The 23,889-nt window shown below is 52.1% G+C and overlaps 1 protein-coding gene across 6 annotated transcripts in view; it reads right to left on the bottom strand.

Annotated features, from left to right (window-relative positions):
• The window catches only part of MSI2 (musashi RNA binding protein 2), a 402,629-nt gene that overhangs the window by 135,238 nt on the left and 243,502 nt on the right, over nt 1–23,889 (bottom strand). For 5 of the 6 annotated variants that reach the window (XM_055577553.1, XM_055577552.1, XM_055577551.1 and 2 more), the window contains one exon: nt 6,426–6,474. In XM_055577553.1, coding sequence (XP_055433528.1) covers nt 6,426–6,474 — 49 coding nt within the window. Of the gene's footprint in view, nt 1–6,425; nt 6,475–6,760; nt 6,842–23,889 lie in introns of all 6 variants that reach the window. The other variant, XM_055577548.1, reaches the window with a different exon arrangement.

Raw genomic sequence — 23,889 nt, forward strand, 5'->3', positions numbered from 1 at the left:
AGGTGGATCCTTTACCACTGAACCAACCGGGGCAGCCCCTAGCATGCCCTAGGTGCTGAGCTTGGGCATGGGTGTGGTGCAGTACGGCCTCGTGTCAGAGCGGCTCAGGCGTCCCCACCTGCTGTGACTCCTAAACCCTCCTCACGCTTGCTACCCCACCCACAGCCCTTTCCACCCAGAAGGACTTATCTTCCTGGTCAAGCACACTTCTTACTCCTCCATCCTGCAAGTGGAAGTGACATCGTTACAGGCAGATTCTTGACCCTCCTAGCCACCGGGGAAGCCCCTCCAGCCTACAAAGTCACATTTATAAATTGTAGCATCCCAGCCCTCTCTCCCGGGTAAATGAAGTCAGGATGTTAGACTCTCCTTGGGAAAGACACACACACATTATCTGTGACAGCCCACACCTACAAATGAAGCAATACCTTTTTATTTTTAATTTAATTTACGCTGCTGTGAAACTCTTTTTACATGCCTCCTCCCCCTTGGGAAACAGGCATCAATAAGCAAACAATTACAGTGTGATTTTTAATCATTTTTAGTGTACATAAAAGAGTCAGTCTGGACTTCAGAGGTCAGTTTCAACAGGGAGTGTCTGGCAGGTAGTCAGGACATTAAGGGTTGGTTATTCTCCTTAGAAATGCACTATCTTCTATCACTGCTCCAGCTATATCTCACAGGCACCATTTTAATAAGCTGATCACACAGATTACAGAAACCTTAAACCTCAGCCAGCTGGTTTTGGGGACAGAGATGCTGTCTGGGCTTCTGAAGCCCAGCTCAGTCCCACGCCCGAGCCTGCAGGAAGCCACTGCCCTGACCACAGGGCCCACCACAGCCCCCTTCCAGTCTGGGGGCCCCCGAGGGGCACAGCTCTCCTGGGGGAGGACTCCCCTTGTGCAGGGAGCCTGTGGGGGACGTGCTCCCTGAGCTTCAGAGGACCGCCATGGGCTGAGGGCTGAGGGCTGAGATCGGGGCAGGGGACTGGCTCAGAGCCTGTTCCTCCCCAGGGCCATTGGCATCACACTTAATAAGCCACTGCTAACAGTCCGGAGAGGAGCCATCCATCACATGGACCTTTACTTTTCTCAGTGTATCCTGTTCCTCTGCGTCTGGCAATGTTCCGAGACAAACACGCCTGCTGGGGGATGGAAGCCATGGGGAGTGCGGAGGAGGGCCTGTCCCCAGGTACTGGGCCGGAAACCACCCCCTCCCGCCACCCTCCGCAGGCCACCCTTAGACAAGCTTCAAAGACACCCAGTTCACTTCCCCTCGGGCCTCCAAGCACCCAGCTCTCCCCTGATGAGCCAGACTTGGGGGGACCTGGCGTGGAGGCTGAGGTCAGGGGCAAGGGGCAGAGCTGAGGCTCCCCTGGAATGAGGGGGGTCTCCCTACCCCCCCAGGAGGTGACTGAGAGATGCTCTTCAGCACCCAGAATCCCCAATTCATGGTCTCAAACAGGGCTGACGTGGGGAGATGGGAGAGCAAGCGCTGAGGGGTGCCACCTTCCCTCCCGCCCCCCGCTCTCAACCAGCCACCCCGCCACCACCCACCAAAGAGCAAATTAGAAAGGACGGCACCTTGTTCCTCCCTCCCCACCCCCGCTCACCTCCAGCTCCACTCTGGAATCAATACCTGATGCTGAATTCAAGATCTTATCTGAGTTTTGCAAGGATATAGCAACAAAGTTTTCCCCAATGATTAAATCCTTAGATGATCAGCCCAATATTTTTCAGCCCACCTCTAAGAACATTTAGAGAGCAAATGAAATGACTCTGGAAAGACTGGAAAGCCGCCATTCTCTCTCCATCTCTGGCACAAAGAATCCCAGAGAAGGCCATGGAATGAAGTGATGGATGCTAAGAAGGCCCCAGCTTCTCCCAGGAGCTCAGCTTCCCGTCCGGCTGTAGGGACCAGACATGTGACTTCTCGAAACTGTACCTGCCTCGGTTTATCCATCTGAAAAATGGAGCAACACTGCAGTCCAGCAAGAGGACAGATGTGGAGGAGGACTAATGATAAGGAGATGCTCAAGTGCTTAAGGAGGAGGGCATGGCACTCCAGTACTCTTGTCCGGAGAATTTCAGACAGAGGAGCCTGGAGGGCTATAGTCCATAGGGTCACAAAGAGTCAGACCCAGCTGAAGGGACTTAGCATACACGCTTGTAGAGCGGTTAAGGGTGCTGGCTCAGGGTTGGACAGGCTGGGCTTATGTCTAGGCTCTGTATAGACTAGTGTGTGGCTCTGGGTAGCTTCGTTTAGGTGCTTGGTTGAGGGGTGCTTAGAATGTGACTACTTCCACTGGGAGTGTCAACATAACTTGGTTAACACAGAACCCTGTGGCGGGAGGCCGGAACCCCTTTCAGGAATGCTGGGATGCTGCTGGACGGCGCTCCAGCTCCTGGTCCCCTCCGGGACTTCCTCAGTGCAAGGCCAGGACGACACCTGCTTCCGGGGTCAGCTGCCTCCCACGCCCGAGCGACATACAGGTGTGACTGGGGCGGCGGGAGGACCACCCTCCCTTCAAACGCCGCAGGGCATCCCAGGTCAGCAGAGCAGCCCCCGGGAATCCCCTGCCCCGCCTCAGGGACCCACACGCGCAACGAGTGCTCCCCCTCCCCCAGGGAACACAGGAAAGAGAGACAACCTGGGCCAGCCAGAAGCACACTTCAGGCCCCGGGGCTCATCAGTCCTGGCTCCTGTATTTTCCAGAGGCGGAGCCGGAGGGTTTGGAGAGATTAGGAGAAGCGCCCCTGACTAAACCCATGGGGTCCACAGGGGCTGGGAGGCGGTCCCAGAAAGGATGAAAGGGGGAAGACTCCACGCTTCCGTGCAAATCAGATGTTGCATAACCTTCCTGCTTCCAGCATGGAGGAAGCATCTCCCCAGAGGGCTCCCCTCCCTAGAGGGCTCACTGTTCGCTGTCCCCTGGACCCTTTCCCAGGGTGCCACTGCGGTCCAAGTGGGGATGTACAAGGGGAAGAGACACAGGCTGGCGCCTCTGTGAACAGGAGGAGCAGACTGCTGTGCAGATGCCACTGAGGACCGCCCGTGTGCCTACGGGGCCCTCGGGGGAGAGAGAGGTGACGGCCACAGTGGGGCCAGGAGGGGAAGTTCTGCCCAACTCCTGGCTCCTAATGGCAAGTGCGGCCTGACTCCCCGAAGGCCAGGCCCCGTGCCCTGGAGTTTTTCCTGCACGGCAGTGGTCAGAGTTCAAGGGCACACAGGTGGTATTCAAAACGCCTGGGGCGGAGGACACGTCACCGCCCAGCAGAGCTGGGTCAGATGCTGATGGGCAGCACTGAACAAGCGCCCTGACACCACGGAGGGGTTAATGGTCTGCGCCTCTGTCAGCGGCGAGCTGGCGGCAGCGCCAGCCAGAGAGGTGTCCTCAACTTCTGCTAGGGCAGCACTTTCCTCGTGATAAGATAATGGAAAGCAGGAAGCCGAGGAGGTGAAGGGAAGGTTGGGGCAAGGTGGCTGCAGAAGGATTTTATTTTCTCGTGCTTATCACCCGATTCCAAATGCACATTCCATCAGGCCAGGGCCGTGGGGCCCGCCTGCTCTACAAGTATGTGACTAGAGCTTCTCTTGTGATACGTTCTTATATTTCTGAGAAAATTCTTTCCTCACCTAATGCTCTGAACCAGTGAAGTTATTACCCCAGCTTTGGCCCCCAGTCCAAAGGGAACCTCTTTCTCAGCTAGAGGGGCTGGAAAGCGTGGGCAGCCTGAAGCCCCCGCTCATACAGGAAGAACAGTGGGGGCAGATGTCTGCACAGGGGCAGCCAGCAGCCGGTGTCAGGCCCCCCCTGCTGAAACCTCTAGGCACGCGGCCCCTCTCGCCTTCTCTTACCCGCTTGGCCAGCATCAGGCCAGCCCCAGGCTGCACCGTGCAGGCCGGCTTCCTGTGCCACCGCACACACCCCAGGCTCAGCAGGGCTCAACTCTTGGTTGAATTGAGCTGCCATCTTGAGATTCTTAGTGGTTTTTCCGAGATCAGACGAGATCGGGCACGTTCAGGGTGGTACGGCCGTAGACTCTTAGTGGTTTTTGACACCCTGTTCTGACTCCACAAACCACATAAGGGGTCTGGCACCGATCAGAGGAAGGCCAGGAGGCTATGGGGAGGGCCGTGCCTGTGCCAGGGGCTCTGCCCACCTTCCTGCCCTTGCCTCACCAGGGGCATGAGCAACGATGCTCCTGGAGCCACCCTGAGCACTGGGCCACAGAACAAGCTCCCTTCAGCTCACAACCAGAAACCCTTCCCTGACCTGGTCACAGAGGGGCCACCACCCCGTCCCTGCACCCAGCGCCCCTGGAGAAGGAGAGGAAGCTTCCCCAACAGCAGGCGGCCCCTGGGTCAGAAAGAGGGGAGGCTTTCCTGGCGGCCTCCTCCGCAGGCTGGCCGGGGGCCTGATGCCCTGGCTGTGAATCCAGCTCCGCCTGCTATCAGCTGAGTGCCCAGAGACTCACAGTCACCTCCCCTCCTCAGGTCCCTCAGATGGTGAAACTCTTTCCCTGCTCAGCTGAGACGGTTCAACGAGATGATCCATCATCTTCTCCCACACAAGGCCTAACGCAGAGCAGGAGATCGAAAACACCTTTATTCAATGATATTCAGAAAAGGACAACAATACTACCTAGAAACTGCTGCGGAGTCTCCCAGGATTATGAATTCTAACACCGAACGCCAGTGCCTCACTCAGATGAGCTATGCCCACCCTGAAAATCAAAGGCTGGAAACACCCTTCTCAACAAACCCCGTCCCCACGTGGAGACAACAGATAACAGAACCTGAAATCAGCCGTCCTGGGTGTGAGTCCCCTCTCTGCCAGCACTGAACGCTGCAAACCATCCTGTCAGGAGGGACTAACATTACCTGCATCTTACAGATGAATAAACTGAGGCATGAAGAACTTACGGGATTTTCCCAAAGTCACAACAACCCCCAGGGTCTGCTGTGAAGACCAAGTTAGAAGATGCATGTGGAAGCAGTGCCAGGAAAACCCCACGGACCGAGGCAGTGCATGTGCTGATCAAGGTAATCGAGGATCGCCCACCGCCTGCACCACCTTCCTCTCGCTCCTTGGCGCTCACTCCGGAGCGCTGGAGAAGACAAGGGCAATCGTCCTCTTGATCACATCTACAAGCTCCTCTCTCTCCCCCTGCCTCCTGTCCTCCTCCCCCTCCAGCCCCACCCCGTCCCTCCCCAGCATGTACCCTCCCTGATACTGCAGTTCCCGCCCAGTTTTCCATGCTCCCTTTTGAGGATGCTGTAGCTGGATGGACGAGTCGCTGGGTTTCCGGGCGCCCTCAGGACAGCCCCTCCTCCGCCCAGCCCTGCGAGCACCACTCCCCATTCTGCTCCTTCCTCCCTTTCATTCAGCCTGCCTGCTCAGAGCAGGAGAGACAGGCAGTCAACGCTGGGTAACTGCTACTAATCACAGGTGACAGCGAGAATGTAAACAACACAGGAAACATCTAAATGTAATCCAAGTGGCAAGGAAACACGGCTCGCTGGCTCCTTCTCTGGAGAACACGGCTTTCCTGCCACCCTCTTTCAGAAACCCTGCCCATGAACGCCCGGTGGATACACACCCCAGAAATCAAGAGCTTCTGGAGAATGGGAGGACTGAACGCCGAACCATAACTTCTGACCCTGCTTCCTCTGGGAAGGACTTTCTGGAGTCATCCGATTTTCTATTTACAGCAATCATCTCAATGTGTCCTTATTTTGGGGCTGGGGGACTGAGGTGGCAGAACTCGGACACCCCTTTGAGAATCCACTCAAAGCTAAGAAACCTCTCCCGGGAATAACATAAAATACTTTGCATGTCATTTCAAGGGTTCTTAGACCCCCAAGGTGAAACCCATTTTCTAAAACGTGGACAAGACACCAAGCACAGGAGACAACACGGGGAAGTGTAAACGTCTTCCAAACGTCCGAGAGGCACAAAAGGGCATTTCTAGGTCTGTACTCACTGCATAAACCTCGGACGTATGTACAAGGCACTCACCACATAAACCTAGAAGAGGTTTCTTTGTTGGTGCTTTCTTTTTTTTTTTGCTTTTTAGATGGACAGTGTGCTTCTAAACCACCTCCTTCAGTGCAAATTGAGAACTCAACTGACTAATTGCTGTGAATAACTTCCACTTGGTTCGCTTAAAGCCTGGTTCAGCAAGGACCAAGAACGTGTTGGGTGTGACTGCATAATTAAATGACAGCTCCCAAGCCCACCGGAAACGGTGTTTTAACAGTCTGGTATCAACTCTAGGTACCGTCGCGGCCCTCCATTAGCAAAGACCTACAACCGACGTCACCTCCAACTGCCTGATTTTGGAACAGTCGCTGTCTTTCGTCTGTGGGGCTGGGGGCCAGGAGAGGACGGAGGGGCTGCTTGCTCACGTGCGGCTTCTTACCTCTGTGCCTGTTGGTCGTCTTATCAAACATCAGCATCGCATCCTCCACCTGCAGAGCGAACACAAAACAGAGTCTGCTTCAGGAACTTTAACAAAATACAGGGCACATTGTATGTTCAGGGGAGGGGGGCAGTCTCCATTAGAGAAATCATGTTGCTCACTAAAACCTATTTGAAAACACAAATATTAAAAGAGAAAATAAATCACTTTCTTTCCGTCTTTCCAACCTAGCACCGCCACATTTAGCATCTGGTGTACTTCCCTCTAATTTTTGTAAAAATCTATGCCTATGGCTTCCCTGGTGGCTCAGTGGTAAAAAAAAAAAATCTGCCTACCAGTGCAGGAGATGTGAGTTCAGGCCCTGGGTCAGGAAGGTTCCTGGAGAAGGAAACGGCAACCCACTCCAGTATTCTTGCCTGGAAAATCCCATGGACAGGACATGGGGTCGCTAAGAGTCGGACACGACGTAGCACAAATGCACGCATGCCTATTTTAACATAGTTTAAAATCATATCACACATGGAATTTTCCCCTTGTTCTTTTTTACTTAAATAATATTACAACACTGCAAACATTTCCCATATAACTATATCACGAATACTATCTTTTATTCCCCTAGATTTTTTTGTGGTAAAATACTCATAAAAATTGCCATTGTAACCCTCTTTAACTGCACAGTTCAGTGGTATCAAATAAATTCATAAAGTTGCAGGAGCATCACCACCATCCTCTCCAGAACTTTTTTCCTCTTGTAAAACTGAAACTCTACCTCCTTTAAGGGGGACCCCCTTCGTCCCCTCAGCCTATGGCAGCCACTTGCCCACTTTCTGTCACCAAGACTGGGACCCCTCTAAGTATTTCACATAAGTGGAATTACACGGATTTGTCTTTTTGGGGGACTGGCTTATCTCACTTGGCATAATGTCCTCAAGGTTCATCCGTCTTCCATTGATGTACAGATCACATCTGCTTATCCACATGCCCATCGATGAATGCTTGGATTTTAGCTATTGTGAATAATGCTGCTATGAACATGGGTGTACGACTATCTTGAGTCTCTGCTTTCACTTCTTTTGGATATATACCCAGAAGTCAAACTGCTGGATCATGCAGTAACTTGTTCTTTTATTTTTTTGAAGAACTGCTGTACACAGTGGCTGTACTACTTTACATTCCAAACAAAAGTGCACAAATGTTTTAATTTCTCTACATCCTTGCTAATACTTGCTATTTTCTGCCTTAAAAATAAAAACCAAACAGTAGTCATCCTAAGAGGTGTGAGGTCTTGTGAATACTAGCTTGACTGTCGCATATTTCATGGAGGGAGATGCTACAGCTTACTTAATCATCCTTCAGGATGTTTCCAGTTATACACAATGAAACTTCAACATTTTGATTGTTCTGGGCTGAACTGTCTCCATCCCCCACCCCTGCCAAATTCATATATTGAAATCCTAATGCCCAGATTCTGAGAATGTGACTGCATTTGAAGACAGGATGTAAAGAGGTAACTAAGGGAAAATGGTAACCTGATGGTTAGTGAAAATAGTTCCAGTGAGAGCAGACTCCTTGGGAAAGACCCTGATGCTGGGGAAGATTGAAGGCAGGAGGAGAAGCGGACGACAGAGGATGAGATGGTTGGATGGCATCACCGACTCGATGGACTTGAGTTTGAGCAAGCTCCGGGAGTTGGTGATGGACAGGGAGGCCCGGCGTGCTGTAGTCCATGGGGTCACAAAGAGTCAGACACGACTGAGCGACTGAACTGAAGTTAAAATGCGGTCCTTAAGGGTGGCTCTGATTTGGTATGGCTGCGGTTCTTACACAAAGAGGAAGTCTGGACACAGGTACAAAGAGAGCCACACTCACGTCCCACACAGACCTAAAGAAATCACTTACGAAACCAGATTTGGCTTTGAAGTCCACTCCTTTTACTTATGATCCAGCCCTTTATTCGCTTCACAGGAGACACATTGTGAGTGCGGGCGCTGTTCTGAAACCATCAGCCATTCACTTGCAGGCTGCACCGAGTTTGGCCAGGTGTACAGCCTGGTCTCCTCGAGCATTTTGTGCCCAAGGTTGGCAGTGAAAATATAACCCAGAACTTCCCTGGTGGTCCAGTGGTTGGGAATCTGCCTGCCAGTGCCGGGGACATGGGTTTGATGCCTGGCCGGGGAAGATGCCACAGGGCAGCCAAGCCCTCGCACCACAGCTTCTGAAGCCCAGGTGCCCATGCTCCACAACAAGAGAAGCCAGCCCAAGGAGAAGCCCTGCACATTGAAAGGAAGAGCAGCCCCTTTCCGCTGCAACTGGAGAAAGCCCATGCACAGCAAGGAAGACCCAGTGCAGCCAAATATAAATAAACGGAAAAAAAAAAATACAATCCAACCATGTGGCTGTGGGTGGACAGAACTGTTAGCCAGAAGGCTCCATGCTTGGAGCAATTTCAGTGCGGTGGGGGTGTGTGTGTGTGGTGGGGAGGACAGAGCACTGTTCAGTGGAGCTCAAAGGCTCACAAATGAGCTTGGGGGCCTGAGCTAAGTCAGCTGAGAAAAAGAATCATCGGCTATTCATTCTCACTCCTCCCAGACGACAGTCTTCAATGGAGGGGAAGACACTGGGCGAAGCAATAAAACCAGGTTGAAAATGGTGCCTCCAGACAAATCAAATCTATTTTCTTAGATGCTATCAAATATAATAGGGGGAAGAGCAAAGTCAAGGTAAGAATGGAAGAAGGGGTAGGCAAGCCAGACACAAACCTCCGAGGGACTGGCCTAGCTTCAAAATCCCTTCTGGAGTCAGGGCCCCCTTATGTTGCTAAGCAACCGAGCCTGAACAAACAGGCTCCCGGGGCCTTCCCCTTCTGCTCCCCATTTCCGCAGTCAGCGACTGGGAGCGAGATGGCCTGCATGGTGAGTGCTCCTCTGGCAGGGAGCTGCCCTCTCTCCCCCGGGCACCAGGCTGAGGGGAGTAGGCGATGCTAGTCTGGACGGGGGGTGCCTTCACCAGACCCTTCCCTGGCCAGGCAGGCTTGATGAGCCCCCCAGACACCTGCTGAGACCAGACACAGCACGGCGGTCTGCCTCCCACGCACCCCTTGAGCAAGACCTCCGGAAGATCAACTGGTTTGTTTGTACACGGAGCCGTCACACTTGCACATATGGCATTGCAGACCCAGACCCTGGGCCTCGACGAGGATTCCACTGCCTGGAGTGCAGGCCGGGGGTGGGGTGACCGGTGAGGCCTGCCAGGTACCATGCAGGTAAGCCTGACGTCCGTTTCACACCCATCACCATATTTTCTAAGAGGTCTGCCAAGTCCTCATTTTGAGCTGAAAATGCCTAATGGTAAGAAAAACAGTCTCCCTTCTGTGTTGGCCATGTTTGGGTACTGAAACTCAGATCCCCTTAGGAAATAAATATTTTGAATTAAAAAAAGTGTTTTCAATCCCCACCCATGCCCGCCACCCTTTTCACAGTGTTTACTTGGGTCCCTCTTTGCCTTCTTATGCTTCAGTGTTTTCTGACGCTGCCCTCCTAACAGCTGCTCCGCCCTGGTGAGCGAGGAGGAGGATCTGTGTATGTGTTTTGGGGGCAACCATTGTTGTGAAGAACAGAGCTCTTTCCTCTACAGAGCGGGGTACAATGGGCCTCGCAAAGACCTCCTGAACAGATAAAGCGGCAGGGCGCAAGAAAAATTCTATTAATACTTTACAAAACAGAACATCTAAGGAGTAGCTAGAGAGGAAAGAGAAAAGGAAAAATTTAAAAAATCAGTATGAATAAGTCCCTGTGCTTGGGGGAAGAAAACTTTTCAGCGATTGCAAAACACTTATTAATTCAGAGAAGCCATCAATGCGATAGAAATCTGGCAGAACAGCAAGAGCTGAAACTGGAAGAATTTGAATATACAAAGACTGAATAGAATGAAAAACACGGCCTCACATACGGGGCTGTTTCTCACGGTTCTATGTGAATCAAACAGAAGCGGCTTGTGTGAGTCTCCATCACACAAGGACGGGAGGGATACGGTCAAGGGAGCTGGTATTCAGCCCAAGAGACAGCAAACCGGTAACTGTGTCTGTCTGTCTCTCCTTCTCCCTCTGGCTCTCACACACAGAGGTAGACTGCCTGGCTGTGCAGAGTTCAGCCTGGAAGCCAGGCCTCGTTCACGGAGCTGGAAGAACACAAGGGAGTTGGCAGGCGGGTGGACACGGGCATTTCTCTGACTTCAGGGAGAAAACACCACTATCCCTGGTGGAAAACAGCTTCAAAGGCCCCGCGCTCCTCGTCATGATCAGCAGTAGTGTTGGTTCTGCGTTGACGGTGCCCTCACCGGTCCGTACAGATTTCTTTGTATATATCAGAAGCGGGCGCCCACAGGCCTAGTGGTCCCGTGGGATCCTGGGGTGGGGATCAGGGGAGGCGGTGTCTGAACCTGAGCGTGTCTGTCCCATGTTCTGGCACCTGCCTGATCTGTCTGGGGAGGAGAAAAGTGTTCCAACCTTGAGATCTGCCTTCCAATAACTTCAGGCAGGTATAAAACACAGCCCTGACATCCTTGATGGTGTATCTTTGCAAACGACAAAGCAGGGCAAGTAACTCTTAAGGGAGCTGCTTGGGGATGCCCCTGTTGTCGTCCAACACCAGGGGATCATGAACCTGTAATCTTGACCCTCGCAAAGCTCAGACAACACTGTGACCTCCTCAGAGGTGCCCCATGTACACCCCGCCCCATCTGAGAGTCAGTTCTGGGAAGCCACACTGTCTCCGTGGCATGGGGATTGCGCAGGATGTCTCAAACCTCCTCCCTTTCAGAATCACCCAGAGAACTGGTTAAAACACAGACTCCCCAGGGCTTTAGCCCCAGGCTGTCTGATTCAGGAAGCAGCGTTTGCATTTCTAACAAGCACCAGCTGTTGGCCTGTGGACCCCACTTTCCATGTGCTGCTCTAAGGGAGGAGAAACAAGAACAGAAGTTAAAGACAGTGGACAGAGCGGCTTCTTCTGCATACACTCGGGGCTCAATACAAGAGCCGAATTTCTCTCACAGAGGCAATCAAGGCACATCAGCATGGCAACCGTCACCCCGCTCTGTTCCCTGTCTCTCGGACATTTATACTCCCAGATCCTGAAAATGACGAGCGCAGAACCACGACGGAAAAGGTGACAAGTAGACGGACTTCCTAGTAGTAACCAAGCTGTCCCTGCAACCCAGTGCAGGAGAAATTCGGACTCTACACGGACGACAGGAACATTCCTTCTAACAGACTCCAGCTATTGGCTACGTCATTTAGGTCAGCTCAGCTGTGATCAGAAAATCTAATCAATCAACTTTACTTTTATGTGACATGTATTTATTAGGCATGCACTAGTTGCGAAGTATTAGCCTAAGTTCCAAGTAAGAGGCAAATTATATGGGTTCATGGTATACGGATTGCATTAATGACCCCCACACCCTTTATCTTGAAATTCTGTATCAACAGCTCCCCTTTCAAAAGAGGCAGAGTCTATCTCCCCATCCTATGTATCTGGACTTGACTTGCTGTGGTCAGTAAAAGAGCTGGAGAGGATGGTACGCCTGTGGAGGGCCTGGCCTTTCGAGGGTCTCTGGGTTCCAGTTTGCCCTCTCTGGCATCTCTCTGACATCACCATGAAACAGACATGGCCAGGTGGGCCTCAGACAGGATGGGAAACATGTGGAGCAGGGCCAAGTGCCCTCAGGGGCCCTGGTGAGACTAGCCTAGACGGGCAGGCAGCTGGGCAACCCTAAAACACGCACGTGAACCCTGCCAAGACCAGCAGAGCCACTCCCTCCCCGAGACCAGCAGTCACCAGCAGACTCCAGACTTGGGGAATAAACAGCTAATCTCTACCACAGAGGTTCTGTGCTCGTCTGTTAAACAGCATTCTTGCGGCAAAAGGTAACTCATACATGGCCCCTGCTCTCTCTCAAAAAAACAAAAAGCTTTTAGTTTATAAGAAGATACACAGGCAGTCTCAAGTAATACCAGACAACGAAGAAAGACAGAGGAAGGGGCGGAAGGAGGAAGGCGGACTATGGCCCGAGTATTAACCCATCGATTCCATCTTCCCACTGGAGTACAGGTATTCGGGTGTGAAGGGACTGCTTCTACATCTCTCCCCAGCAGCAAGGTTGGAGACCGAGATCCTGGAAACGCCAAAATAAGTTGGCAACACGCTCCTCAGCAAATAAGCACCATGAAAACCTGCAGTCATTAGCACTCAAGTCAGTGGGTGATGCCTCTCTAATCCTAATTCATTTAATGAATGAGCGAACCTTCTCTATAATGAGCCGAAAGATTTACTGTGAGCAGACGTTCTTGCTGGGTGATTTCAGAAGTAGGCGGAAGATGTTGGCCATATCCAGAAGGGAGACGTTAGCCCACCCAGCTCCTACACTGCCTGAAGAGAAAACCTTTCAAGCCACGGATCAAGGCAGCGCCTTGCGAGAGAGGTCAAAAGTTCTGCGGGTCAGGTGGGCCGGCCGAAGGTTGGAACTGCAGGCAGCGCCCTCAGACCCCTGCTGCTTCTGCCTGTGGTTTGGCTCCACAAGTATGCAGCAGATGAACGAAGCTGATCTGGGGATGCAGAGAACTTGGTCCCAGCAAAGGACGAAAGAGCTGCTGGTCAATAACTCAGCAGGAGCCGGGCCATAGTCAAGCGTGGCGGGCGGCGTGGCACAACGCACGGGCAGGATCCGGGTTCCAATTCCAGCTTCACCACAGGCTCACTGAGGACAGGGCACCCCCTTTCCCAGCCCTTACGTTTCTCATCTGTGAAGGCAGGAAGCTGCACGGGATGGTCGCTGACGACCCATCTGCAGAGATCCTGCCGAGGACCCCGAGATGGACCGCAGAGCCTGCTGGGACCACAGCTGGGAGCTCAGATTCACCAGAGGCCCTTGCAAATCCCCTGCGCCCTGAGGACGTTCCAGGCAGTGGAACGTTTGCCGTGGCCGGCCAGCACGCCTGGAGAAATGTCCCACCCCCTCCTGGCACACTCACATACACACACACACCACAAACCACACATATCCAGAACAAAGCAGGAAATGGCACTTCAAGTGATCCTTAAATTATCTGGTCAGACACAAGGAGGGAGAGGGAAAGGAAGAGAAGAGACCCAAGCTCTTCAAACTCCCCCGGAACAAATGCCTTTCATGTTGCTTCCTGCTCCCACTCAAACACTCCAAGCGTTCGTTTCAATAAACGCCCATAAATGCGATACCACGACACTACAGTGTGAGGGGTTTAACGGGTCTGCTGATGCTCTATAAACTCCAAGCCCTGAAGTCATAAGGGTGGAGTGAGTGTTATATACTAGGCAGGTCTGCCCAGATCCAGGCTGGAGACCAAGGCGGCCTGATCCCTGGGAGCGTTTCTGCACGGAGGATGGCATGGCTCTGCACTTTTGCCTAAGAACTGGGTGAGGGTGTCTGGTTTATGGAAATGTCTCAGCATGCTCTAGCCTTGACAAGAGTAAGGACAGTCTATCTTCAATCACTGCCCAAAAGGAAGAAAAGAGGAGAAAAAGGAGCAGGCAGGAAAATCCCATTAGCTCATGCTGAAATCTAGATCAGTAGTTTTCAACCTTGACTGCTCACCAGAATCACATGAGGAACTAAAAAAAAAAAAAGAAAAAATTCCTGTTGCCGGGGTCACACCCTGACCAGTGAAATCTGCCTCCGGGGGGCAGGGGGTGGCAGTGGAATGTTTATAACTCCCCCAGGGATTCCAGGTGCAGCCAAGGCTGAGAACCGCTGTCCTACCGGGTAAATACAGTGGAGTTGAGCCTTCATCACAGCGTATGTGGGTGGAGATGGGCCCTAAATATAAAGGGGGCATCACCCGATCGTCAGCTGCCTGAAGGCTGGCTGTCTGTCCCCTGCTGGATCCGCAGGCCCTGTGCCACACGTGGCTTTTGGGGGGCTCTCCTCACCTTGTCTTGGTCTTAGGACAAGACAGTCAAAGTTCCATTCTGTAAGGAGGCTTGGAAGGGCCAAAACCTGAACACAAGACTTTAAGAAACCTGAAGAAACTGCTGGATTTTTTTTTCACCACCATCAATAATATTTTCACTTGTAATATTGCTTTGGACTGCACAACAATCCCCGAAGGCAGGCATTATTACAAGCTCTCTGAGCCTCAGTTTCCTCCCTGGCGGGCCTGCCCAGGACTCCGCAGCTGGTGGTCTGAGTACGCGTGCCAGCTGGGCCTGCTTGCCGTGGCTCAGGCTCCAGGATGGCAGGCACACAAGCCCCTGGGCCCCCAAACCCCCGCTTGGTCCACTGACTCCTGGGAGGCTGCAGCCAGCAAGGTGCTGAGTGGGCTAGGCACTTCCTTCATTCCAAGACTCAGAAAATTCTAGTTTGCATCCACCTGAAGGTTCCTCTACGTTGACTCAAGCCCATGCCTTAAATAAGCAACAAGACAGCCTGCTTAATTTCTCCCCAATTCTTTCTTTGGTAATAAAATAGAAATTTCATTTGCCATTTTAACCACTTTTTTTGTTAAACAATTCAGTGGCATTAAGGACATTTCCTAAACTCTTCAGGAAGGCTCCTAAGTCTTACTATGACCAGAATGTTCTTTCCCCATTAGCAAGACTCTTTTACTGACCCTATTTTTTTCTACTTTTAATTATGTTTTAATTCACTTTAAACGAATCCTTTAATTCATTTTCCCATTTAACTTAAACAAAACAAACCAAACCCCCGTGTTCATCAGAGAACAGTTGTGAATTCATAAAATGGACACTTGCCATAGGCGTTAAAGGGTGTGGGGTGTCTATCCTGGAGATGCAGTTTACTTACATAAAGGCAGGCAGAACATCTTGCTCAGGAATTCGGATTCCACACGTAAATATCAGAGTCTAGGCTATGAAATGTCTTCCCCCTGAAATAACGATGACTGTAACAGCTACCATTTACTGGAGCTTAATAGGCAATTCGCAAAGCTCATTTAATTATCACAATAGCTCTGAAATAGATATTATCACACCCATTATATAGGTAAGGAAATGGTGGCTCATTGCGATTAAGTGACTTGCCTAGGATCACGCATGCAGCAAATGATGGAGCCGGGATTTAAACTCAGATGCATGCCCACATCTTTCTCCTGGTCTCCCTTGACTGCGTTCTATTTTTGAATCCCCAGGGCCCCGTGGAGCTGCACTGTCTCCCCAGTGAACCAACAAACACGGCCTTAAAACTCTACCAAAAAAGTTAAGAGAGGTGATGAGGTAACCAAGGCGACAGCTGTGTATTGCCTCTGGCAGGCTCGGGAGAAGAAAGAAGGGTTGGAGGGAGGAGCAAACGGAGAAGGAGGCTGAGGGGTCTCTTCCTTCTAGATGGGTGAACTCGAGAACCCCTGAGCCCATTTGTCTGCTCTGTGATCACAGTGGCTGGGGGCACGGCTGGAACGGGCAGAGGGGTCCCAGAACTCAGTCCTCAGGCTGCCAGAGTGCCCGCTGGGCACCAGGCCGGAGAATGCTGAGTCCCACTTCCTGGAGCTGTGAGGAGGCCTTCAGGTGGTGGGTGGCCAGTGACTAATGCGCAGGACATGCTCATCGCAGGAGATTAGTTGCAAGTCACCACCCCACCCCTGGCAATCCCCCGGTGTGTGCACGTACACACATGCGTGGGCACACGTACACACACCCTACACCGTTCACTGGAGGGATGCGCCCAATGCCGTGCGACTCCTCGCTGCAAACGGGTCACGCTCAGGGACAGCCGTTAAAGAAACCAGCGTGTCCTCGGGGGCGCAGTCCCAGGAGGCACCTCTCAAATCCGAGCAAGGCACGCGAGCGCCTGCCTGGACGGCCTCCGGCGGAAGTGGGGGCTCAGGCTGGGCCCAGCATCACCCCAGAGGGCAGGGCCGGAGGCTCTCTCGGGAGACGTCCCCACTAGGGTGAGACAGGCAGCTGCGAAGGAGGGTGGTGGGAGAGGGACCAGGACAGGCCGGGCGCGAGCTGCCAGAGGAGAAGCAGTTGGTTCTGCAGGCTTGACAGCTGTCACGCGGAAAACGGCATCTGGCCTAACGGCCTCTCGAGTGGGGCGCCTTCGCGTGGCGGTGGTGAGCGCCGGAAATCCACGGTGCGCGCATGCGTGCCTGCGGGTGGGCAGGCTGCCGCAGGCTCCTCTCCCCCCAGCCCAGCCTCTCCCCATCAGGCCGCACCTACCGTGAAAAAGGCCCAAACCTGCCAGCTCCGGAGGAGACGCGCGGGTCATTAGCGGAGCGCTGACGTCCTGTAACACTCTCTTGCATTCCCATTAAACAAATACTAAACTGCTAATTGCCAAAATAGATCTCCACGACTCTGACCGAACCGGGGAAGGCTTTATAATTACCAAGTGTGAAAACGCGCAGCCTGTAAATAACCACCTCATCTGTCCTAATACGGGCTGATATTGATGGGCATGAAATAAACATCAGGACCAAATGGAAAAATCACCCGCATCTCCTGTGGCCAATGCAATCTCGAATGGTGACAAGCGTGTGCAGTCACCGGCTCAGGGAGGGAAGAGGGGAGAACGGACTTGGACGGGCTCAGAGAGTCTAGGTTCCAAACCCGATTTTCCATCCCTTGAGCTTTCAGCATCTTCTTTCAGCCTGGAGGACAGGCTGTGATTTGATGATGGGATGGAAGGCTGGCCTGCACCCCAGAAATGCCCAGGCCCAGGACCCTCGGCGACAGGCCTTCAGGGCACGTTCTATCCTGCCCTCTTGAACAGACTGGCTGGCGAGGATGGAGAATCAGGGAGACAGAGAGTTTCACCAAGGTGACATGTTTATTCACAAACCAGTATCTATCACGGCTATCCTATCTGGCCAATGCAAAGAACTGGTCGCAATGCATGGATGAAGAGAATTGGGGTTTAAAATCACCTCTGGGCTTACTGACACCCCATGTCACGCTACCACTGGGATGGCAGGTAGATGAGTCTGAAAGGGAAAGTGTTAGTTGTTCAGTCGTGTTTGACTCTTTGCGACCCTCACGGACTGTAGTCTGCCAGGCTCATCTGTCCATGGGATTCTCCAGGCTAAGAATACTGGGGTGGGTTGCCATTCCTTTCTCCAGGGGATCTTCCCAACCCAGGGATCAAACCTGGGATTCCTGCATTGCAGGCAGATTCTTTATCATCTGAGCCACATAGGAAGCCCATAGATAGGTCTATCAGATTCCAAAGACCTCCCTTCCCCCGACTGCACCTGAGGAGGGGGAGATGACCTGCCAGAGGTCACAGAAACAGTCTCCCCTTCACTCTCCACCAGACTGAGATTCTGAGGGATTCAGCAGGGCTTATAGTGAAAGACCGAAGCCGAAGACAGAGGTTCCCTTGGTCTCAGAATTAGTCCCGGGAATTAGAAGTGACCGGGAGTCCCTGCTCCCCTCCCCACCTGGAGCAGGCATCTCCAGGGCTCCTCTGAACCCCTTCTGGAGCTTCAAAGACTCGCAGCATCTCCATCCAGTCGATCCCTCGGTCACCAAGCAGCACCCGGCCCAGAGCTTCCTGATGGGGCTCAAGCGTGTCTCCAGAAGCTCTTCCCCACTGGGCCACACGAGAGCCAATCTCCTGGGCACCCTGGCCCTGAAGTCGCCCCCAGGGTCCTGGGCCAAAGACCCCATCAAACGTCAGCATAAGGAAGGAAGGTCTGAACTACAGACAATTTTTAAAGGAATTCTACATTGTCACTTTTAAATTCCCACAGCATCTTCAAATAATGGCTAACAGAACGCTACCGAGAACGAAGTTCACGTGCGGCAACAAAGGCGAAAAGACTTGTTCACTCAGCAAGGTTACTTCCTGTTCAGAGAGGATCATAAATGTCCAAGCTGGAAAGGTCCAGCACAGTCATTCTGCAGAGGGACAAAGTGGCTCTCAGCGATGCTGGGCAAACTGAGAGTGGGGGTCCAAAAAGCCTGGTGGGGATCAGGAGTCCCGGGTTCACACACGAAACCACCACGCCCACCTCTGACTGTCCCAGGCAGGGCTTCTGGAGGCTCAGTCTCCCTGCAGGAAAAGGGCTGAAGATCACCCCATCCCTGAGAAGCAGAAAGAACCGTAACACACAGGGAAGTAGTCAGGTTGGTGGTAAATGACATCCCTTGCTATGACCAGTACTCGGCACGCACAGCATCTCAACAAGGATCTGAGGGCTGGAGAACAAACGGAGGAAGAGGCTTCATGTCCATAACCGCAAACGCCAATTCAGTGAACTCTGTGGGTGAGCGAGGGTCACCCTCATGAGGGCACCGGGCTTTCCGTGCTGTGCTCTAAGGAACTGGACGCAAATAAACCATTTTTTAGAAAGCAGGTGGAACGGCAGAGCCAACCAGAGCACGTGCTGCAGTAGAATATTCCTCACGATAAACAGAAACAAACCACTGGTACTCAACACAGATGGATCTCAAGGAAATTACACTGACTGAGAAAAGTCAGTCTCAAAGGCTTGTTCCATCCCATACGATCCCATTTCTGCAAGATTCTTGAAATGACAAAATTACAGTGATGGAGAACGGAGGAGTCTGCCGGGAGTTAGGGGTGGGGAAATGGATGAACCATCACACGAGGAATTTCACTGTGGTGACGGGAACACTTGTGCATCTCGACTGTGATCATCATCGCTTAAATCTATCCATGTGACAATGTTTCAAAGAACAGCACACACACACACACACACACACAGAGCAATCAGCAAGCACTTACTGTGCAGTCATTTTTTGTATGACACACACATGCACACCTGTTAAAACTGATGATGTACCAGCATCCATTTCCTGGTTTTAACAACGTGGTATGGTTATGGACGAGACGATATTATCATCATGGGAAGCTGGGTAAAGGGTACACAAGAGCTCTTTGTACTATTTTTACAACTTTTTGTGAGTCCTACACTATTGAAAAATAAACATTTAAAACAGTAATTTTTAAAAACCACAAGGGGGCTCATTATATCACGAAAACTCAGTGGCAGATCAGTTTATAATGCAAATAATTAGGCCCTAATTTCTCTTGATTTGGATAGCGTGGGCACAAATAAGGTGCGCCGACAGTAGAAAGAGCTAGCGCCTACTCGCGTCGGCTGTTGGGCCCCGGCGCGTACTGCGCGGAACTAGCACTGTGTCGCACGAGGCTCTGTGCTGGGAGTCCCGACTGCCCTGTCTCGTCTTCTACCCTGGCCCTCAGGAGACTTCACCACACGGCTCTGCAAACGCACAGCACGTGCTACAGTGACGTGTGCAAAAATGGCTGCACAGTAAGTGCTTGCTGACTGAGTTTCAGAAAGACTTGCAGGATAAAGAAAACACAATGCAACTACAAAAGAACCTCGAGCCCGGTGCTCTTTCAGGCTATCAAGGCCTTCTCTTTCGTTTAGGTTCTGAAACAGATCTTAAGTCTTTGGAGATATTTCATACACCAAACTGTATTTATTACTACTTCTGAGATGTGGAAACATTTACCAACACTCGTCCTAACTGTGAACCGGGGCTTTGGGCAGCATGGGGTGGCCTGGGGCAGAGGGAATCGGGTGTTCTCCAGAGGGAAGCATGCTTGACGTTTCAGTTGGTCCTCGCGTCATCTGGGGTGGGGAAACCAGGATACCCGACGGGTTTTTTGATGGAATGATGAAGTCCATCTGAAGACCACATGCCTTTCTCTTGACCTGGAGGTTGGACACCTCTGGCCTGATCTCTGAGTCACGATCTGACCATGACGCAGATCTCTGCACATGAATATTGACAGAATGACCAACCTCCTACTTAATCCCCTAGCCAAACAACTCCCTGAAGGGGGAAAGAGAAGGGAGAGGGAAAAACCCTCATCTACCCTTCAAAAAAAAAAAAAAAAAAGTACCAATTCAAGCTGCTTCAAGACCCAACAAGCATGTTTTTCTTTCATTTATTTCTACATCAACACTCTGAAGGACACAGATCTTTCTCGTTTCAAGAGCTGTCAATTTGCTTTAGCGCCATGGTTTTCATCTGTTTCAGGTAAAGAGGAATTACAAAGCAGGCAAAAGAGACAACGCACCAGCATCCAACATATTCTGGCAATCCGAACTGGGACCAGGGTAAACAGAGATTAAATGACAGGCCACAGCACCGCCCCTGTGTGCAACCCCAGTGCCCACCCCTGCCTGCCCTCCACTCGCAAACTCTATGATTTGACAGAGCCTTCAGCTCTTTACTGAAAACTGTACTATCTGCTGCACCCTAATTCTTTGAATCATTTATACATGTTGCACAACTCATACAGTATTTTTGCTTTCTGAAGCAGAAAAACCTCTTAGCAGCTGGTAAACTGTCAGGTGCGGTTACTTTAAATACCTCCGTGAAACAGCACAGAAGCCGGCAGCATGTTGCTGGATTCACTACCCTTCCCCATATAAATGAACAGGGACAAACGCTTGCCACATGCCAGGCTGTGAGAAGGCCTCACCCCATCGAGCCTAAGGGTTCCATTACCAGGGAACTCAATAAACAAAAGGCAGCCCTGATCTCCTCCTCTCGCGGGCCTCCTTTGCCAATGACGATGCCCCATGAAGATTGCTGGCTAATTCATTTACATTTCTTTTTGTTTTTAATTAAATTGCTCTTTGACTGCTCAGACCTGTAATTTTTCCCTAATCAGCTTCAGGGCTGGGGATTTCTGAGAGAATGACAGAGATGCCTCCGAAGGTCTCAGGGGCCGAACGGCACGCAGGCTGCTGCCCTTGACTTTCACAGGTGGACCACAAGGACCTGGCCACGGGCTCTGAGAGCCCAGGGCATCGGGTTCCTTTGAGATACTAGAGTAAAGGGACAACCCCCCTCCCCGCCCCCGCCCCAAGCTGACACACACACCCACCACCAATTTGAAATTAAATGTAAATGTGAGAAGGGACGCAGTACTTTCTTTTGCCAAATCCCATTGGCGTGTAGACACCATCAGAACCTAGATTGTTAATAATGTGTGTGTCCACAAGCGGTGCTTATCGGGGCACATGGGCCCGGGCCCCAGCTCGGCAGCAGGGACTAGTGGGAAAATCCAGAGGCTTTGGAGGTAGACGCCTCAGATTTCAGTCCTACCACTCACCCGCTAGTGGCCTTGGGCAGGTGACTGGACTGCGCTGCACATCTGAGTTGGTACCCACCTCACCGTGTCACTACAAGCATTAAGACACGTTAACTCCTGGGTGGCATCTTGGCTCATAAGGAGCACTATCGAGCTGCCACCCATCGCCAAGGCCGCCATCGTCACGGCCGCCTCAGAGAGTTGGTCAGGAGAGACGTCTAACGTTGCTTATTGTCCTGGAGGCCTTTCCTCTTTCCCTGCTGTTGATGCCAAGTGAAATTAAAACTAGCAGAGAGATTGGCTTTACTTGAGCAAGCCGGACCAAGGGTGAAATGACCTGCCTGGGCTGGTTGCTTTCTCAAACGTCCACCCAGCCCTCCCTGCCAAACACGGGGACCCACCATGAGGGTTCAGGAGGATGGAAAACCAGCCAAGACAGACACACAGGCAGGCTGGCAGGAGACGGCTTCTGCCACCAGCCACCAAGCATTCACCAGGCAACACTCTTCCACTTCCAAGTTCTGTGGGAAGAAATGAACTCGCTGAGGGTCCCTCACCCTCTGGACCCGAGTCTGAAGCCCAAGGCTAGTCCTGACCCCTCCATGACATCCTGCCCCTGGAGACAAGCTACCCGGTGACAAGCCCTTCTGAGGCCTCAAGCTTCCATCCTAGGCCAGTTACAGACCTTGCAGGCGGGCAGCCCCCCACTTAGAAAGAAATGAGTCTGTGAGAGGCAGCGGGGCTACCTTTAGAATTCATTCCTTCATTTTTCAAATTCATTCAATCAACACATATTTACGTATGTCTGTAAGTGTATCATAAAAGGCACAATGATTCAAAATGAGGAAGACTTGACTCCTGAGGGTCCAGGGGGGCTGCACACGTAAGGGGAGCTCTAAGGGAGGTGCAGCCCCCGCAGGGCGTGCACAGACATTCTGTAGTCTTTAATCATTTATTCCTGCCCTTCAGGGTTCTGAAAACTCAAGTGAGAACTCGCTCACTTGGCCAGAGGAGACAGACGGTTTGTGATGGAAATGGCAGGACCACATTCAAGGTAAGAGGCCTGATGGGCGTGGTGCTGGAGCAGCTGACCTGGGGAGACATCTAAGTCAAAGCAGCAGGGCAGGGAGATGGGTGAGGACCTGGGCCACGTGAGCTGCGGGGGGGCGGGGCCTCTGTCTGGGCTCTCCTGGAAGGAACCGGAAGGAGCAGAGTACCATCAGGAGGCCCACCCTCAGGCTTGGCTGAAACCAACCTCTCTCAGTGGACTGCGAGGAGATCCCAGTGCTGGCTGAGGGCTCAGGAGCTTAACCCCCTGCTGCCCACGGTCACAGGGTGGGTCAGAGGCATAGCTGGGGGTTAGAAGACTGCATCGGCTCCAGGAAACAGCGTCTCCCTGACCTGAGAACAAGGCAGAAAGGAACCTGCCTCCTCAAGGCACCCCAGACCCAAGGAGCATCCCTCATGGAGAAATGACACCGTTCTGAGCTGACAAAGACTGGAGCCCCGTGGCTGGGAACGCCAAGGAACCCCATCCCAGGGCACACACAGGAAGGAGAGAGGACTATTCCTGCTCAACGAGCCCTTCTCCTGTCTCTGAGGGGACAGGGAATGGGACGGGGGTGGCAACTCAACCTAGTTGAGTGAGTGGATCACATCTCTACTCTGCATTCTATTCACTTCCGGTTCTGTTTGTTAACTTGCTTTCCTTGTTCCATGGACCAGCACTCTTGGGTCTGCATGACCAGGGTGTGTTCCTACTGGAGGGGACGTTCCCTGAGAGCTGTGTCTTCTCCACCTTCCAGATCATCCTCCTTGCTGGACGGATGACAAGTACGTCTCTATGCACTTCCAGGGGAGTGAGACTGGAGAGAGGCAGAAGCAGGTGAGAGCTGACCTGGGGATTTAAATTGCCTGCTTCTCATCCCAGTTCATGTGCTGAAGGTTAATGCCAGAGAAAAACGCAATGTGCCATAAACCTATTTTTTGCAAGTTATTTACAGATGCATGTACCTGCCCTGGCCGGCTCAAGCAGTTTCAGAGCTTGTGTGATTATTAAAACTGAGAATCATGTGGAGAGCTCAGTTAGCATTTAGAACCTCACACCAGTGGGGCCAGGGCTTATTAGCATCTTTCTATTCAGGGTAGTAAAAACTGAGAGGGCCTTGTGGGGATGGAGTCAACATTCCCAACACCACCCTCCTGCCACGCCATCTCGTCAGGAGGGCCCCAGAGGCCCGGGCATCCTCCACACCCAGGACCATCCACACCAGCTCCCGAAGAAGCCAAGAGGAAACCCTACCACCCAAGAGGCTGCAAGTGCCACTGACTGAGACGGAGGCAGGAGAAGAGACAGCAGCCACCAGGGACAGAACAGCAG

Source organism: Bubalus kerabau, chromosome 4, assembly GCF_029407905.1.
Source record: "Bubalus kerabau isolate K-KA32 ecotype Philippines breed swamp buffalo chromosome 4, PCC_UOA_SB_1v2, whole genome shotgun sequence".
NCBI lineage: Eukaryota > Metazoa > Chordata > Mammalia > Artiodactyla > Bovidae > Bubalus > Bubalus kerabau.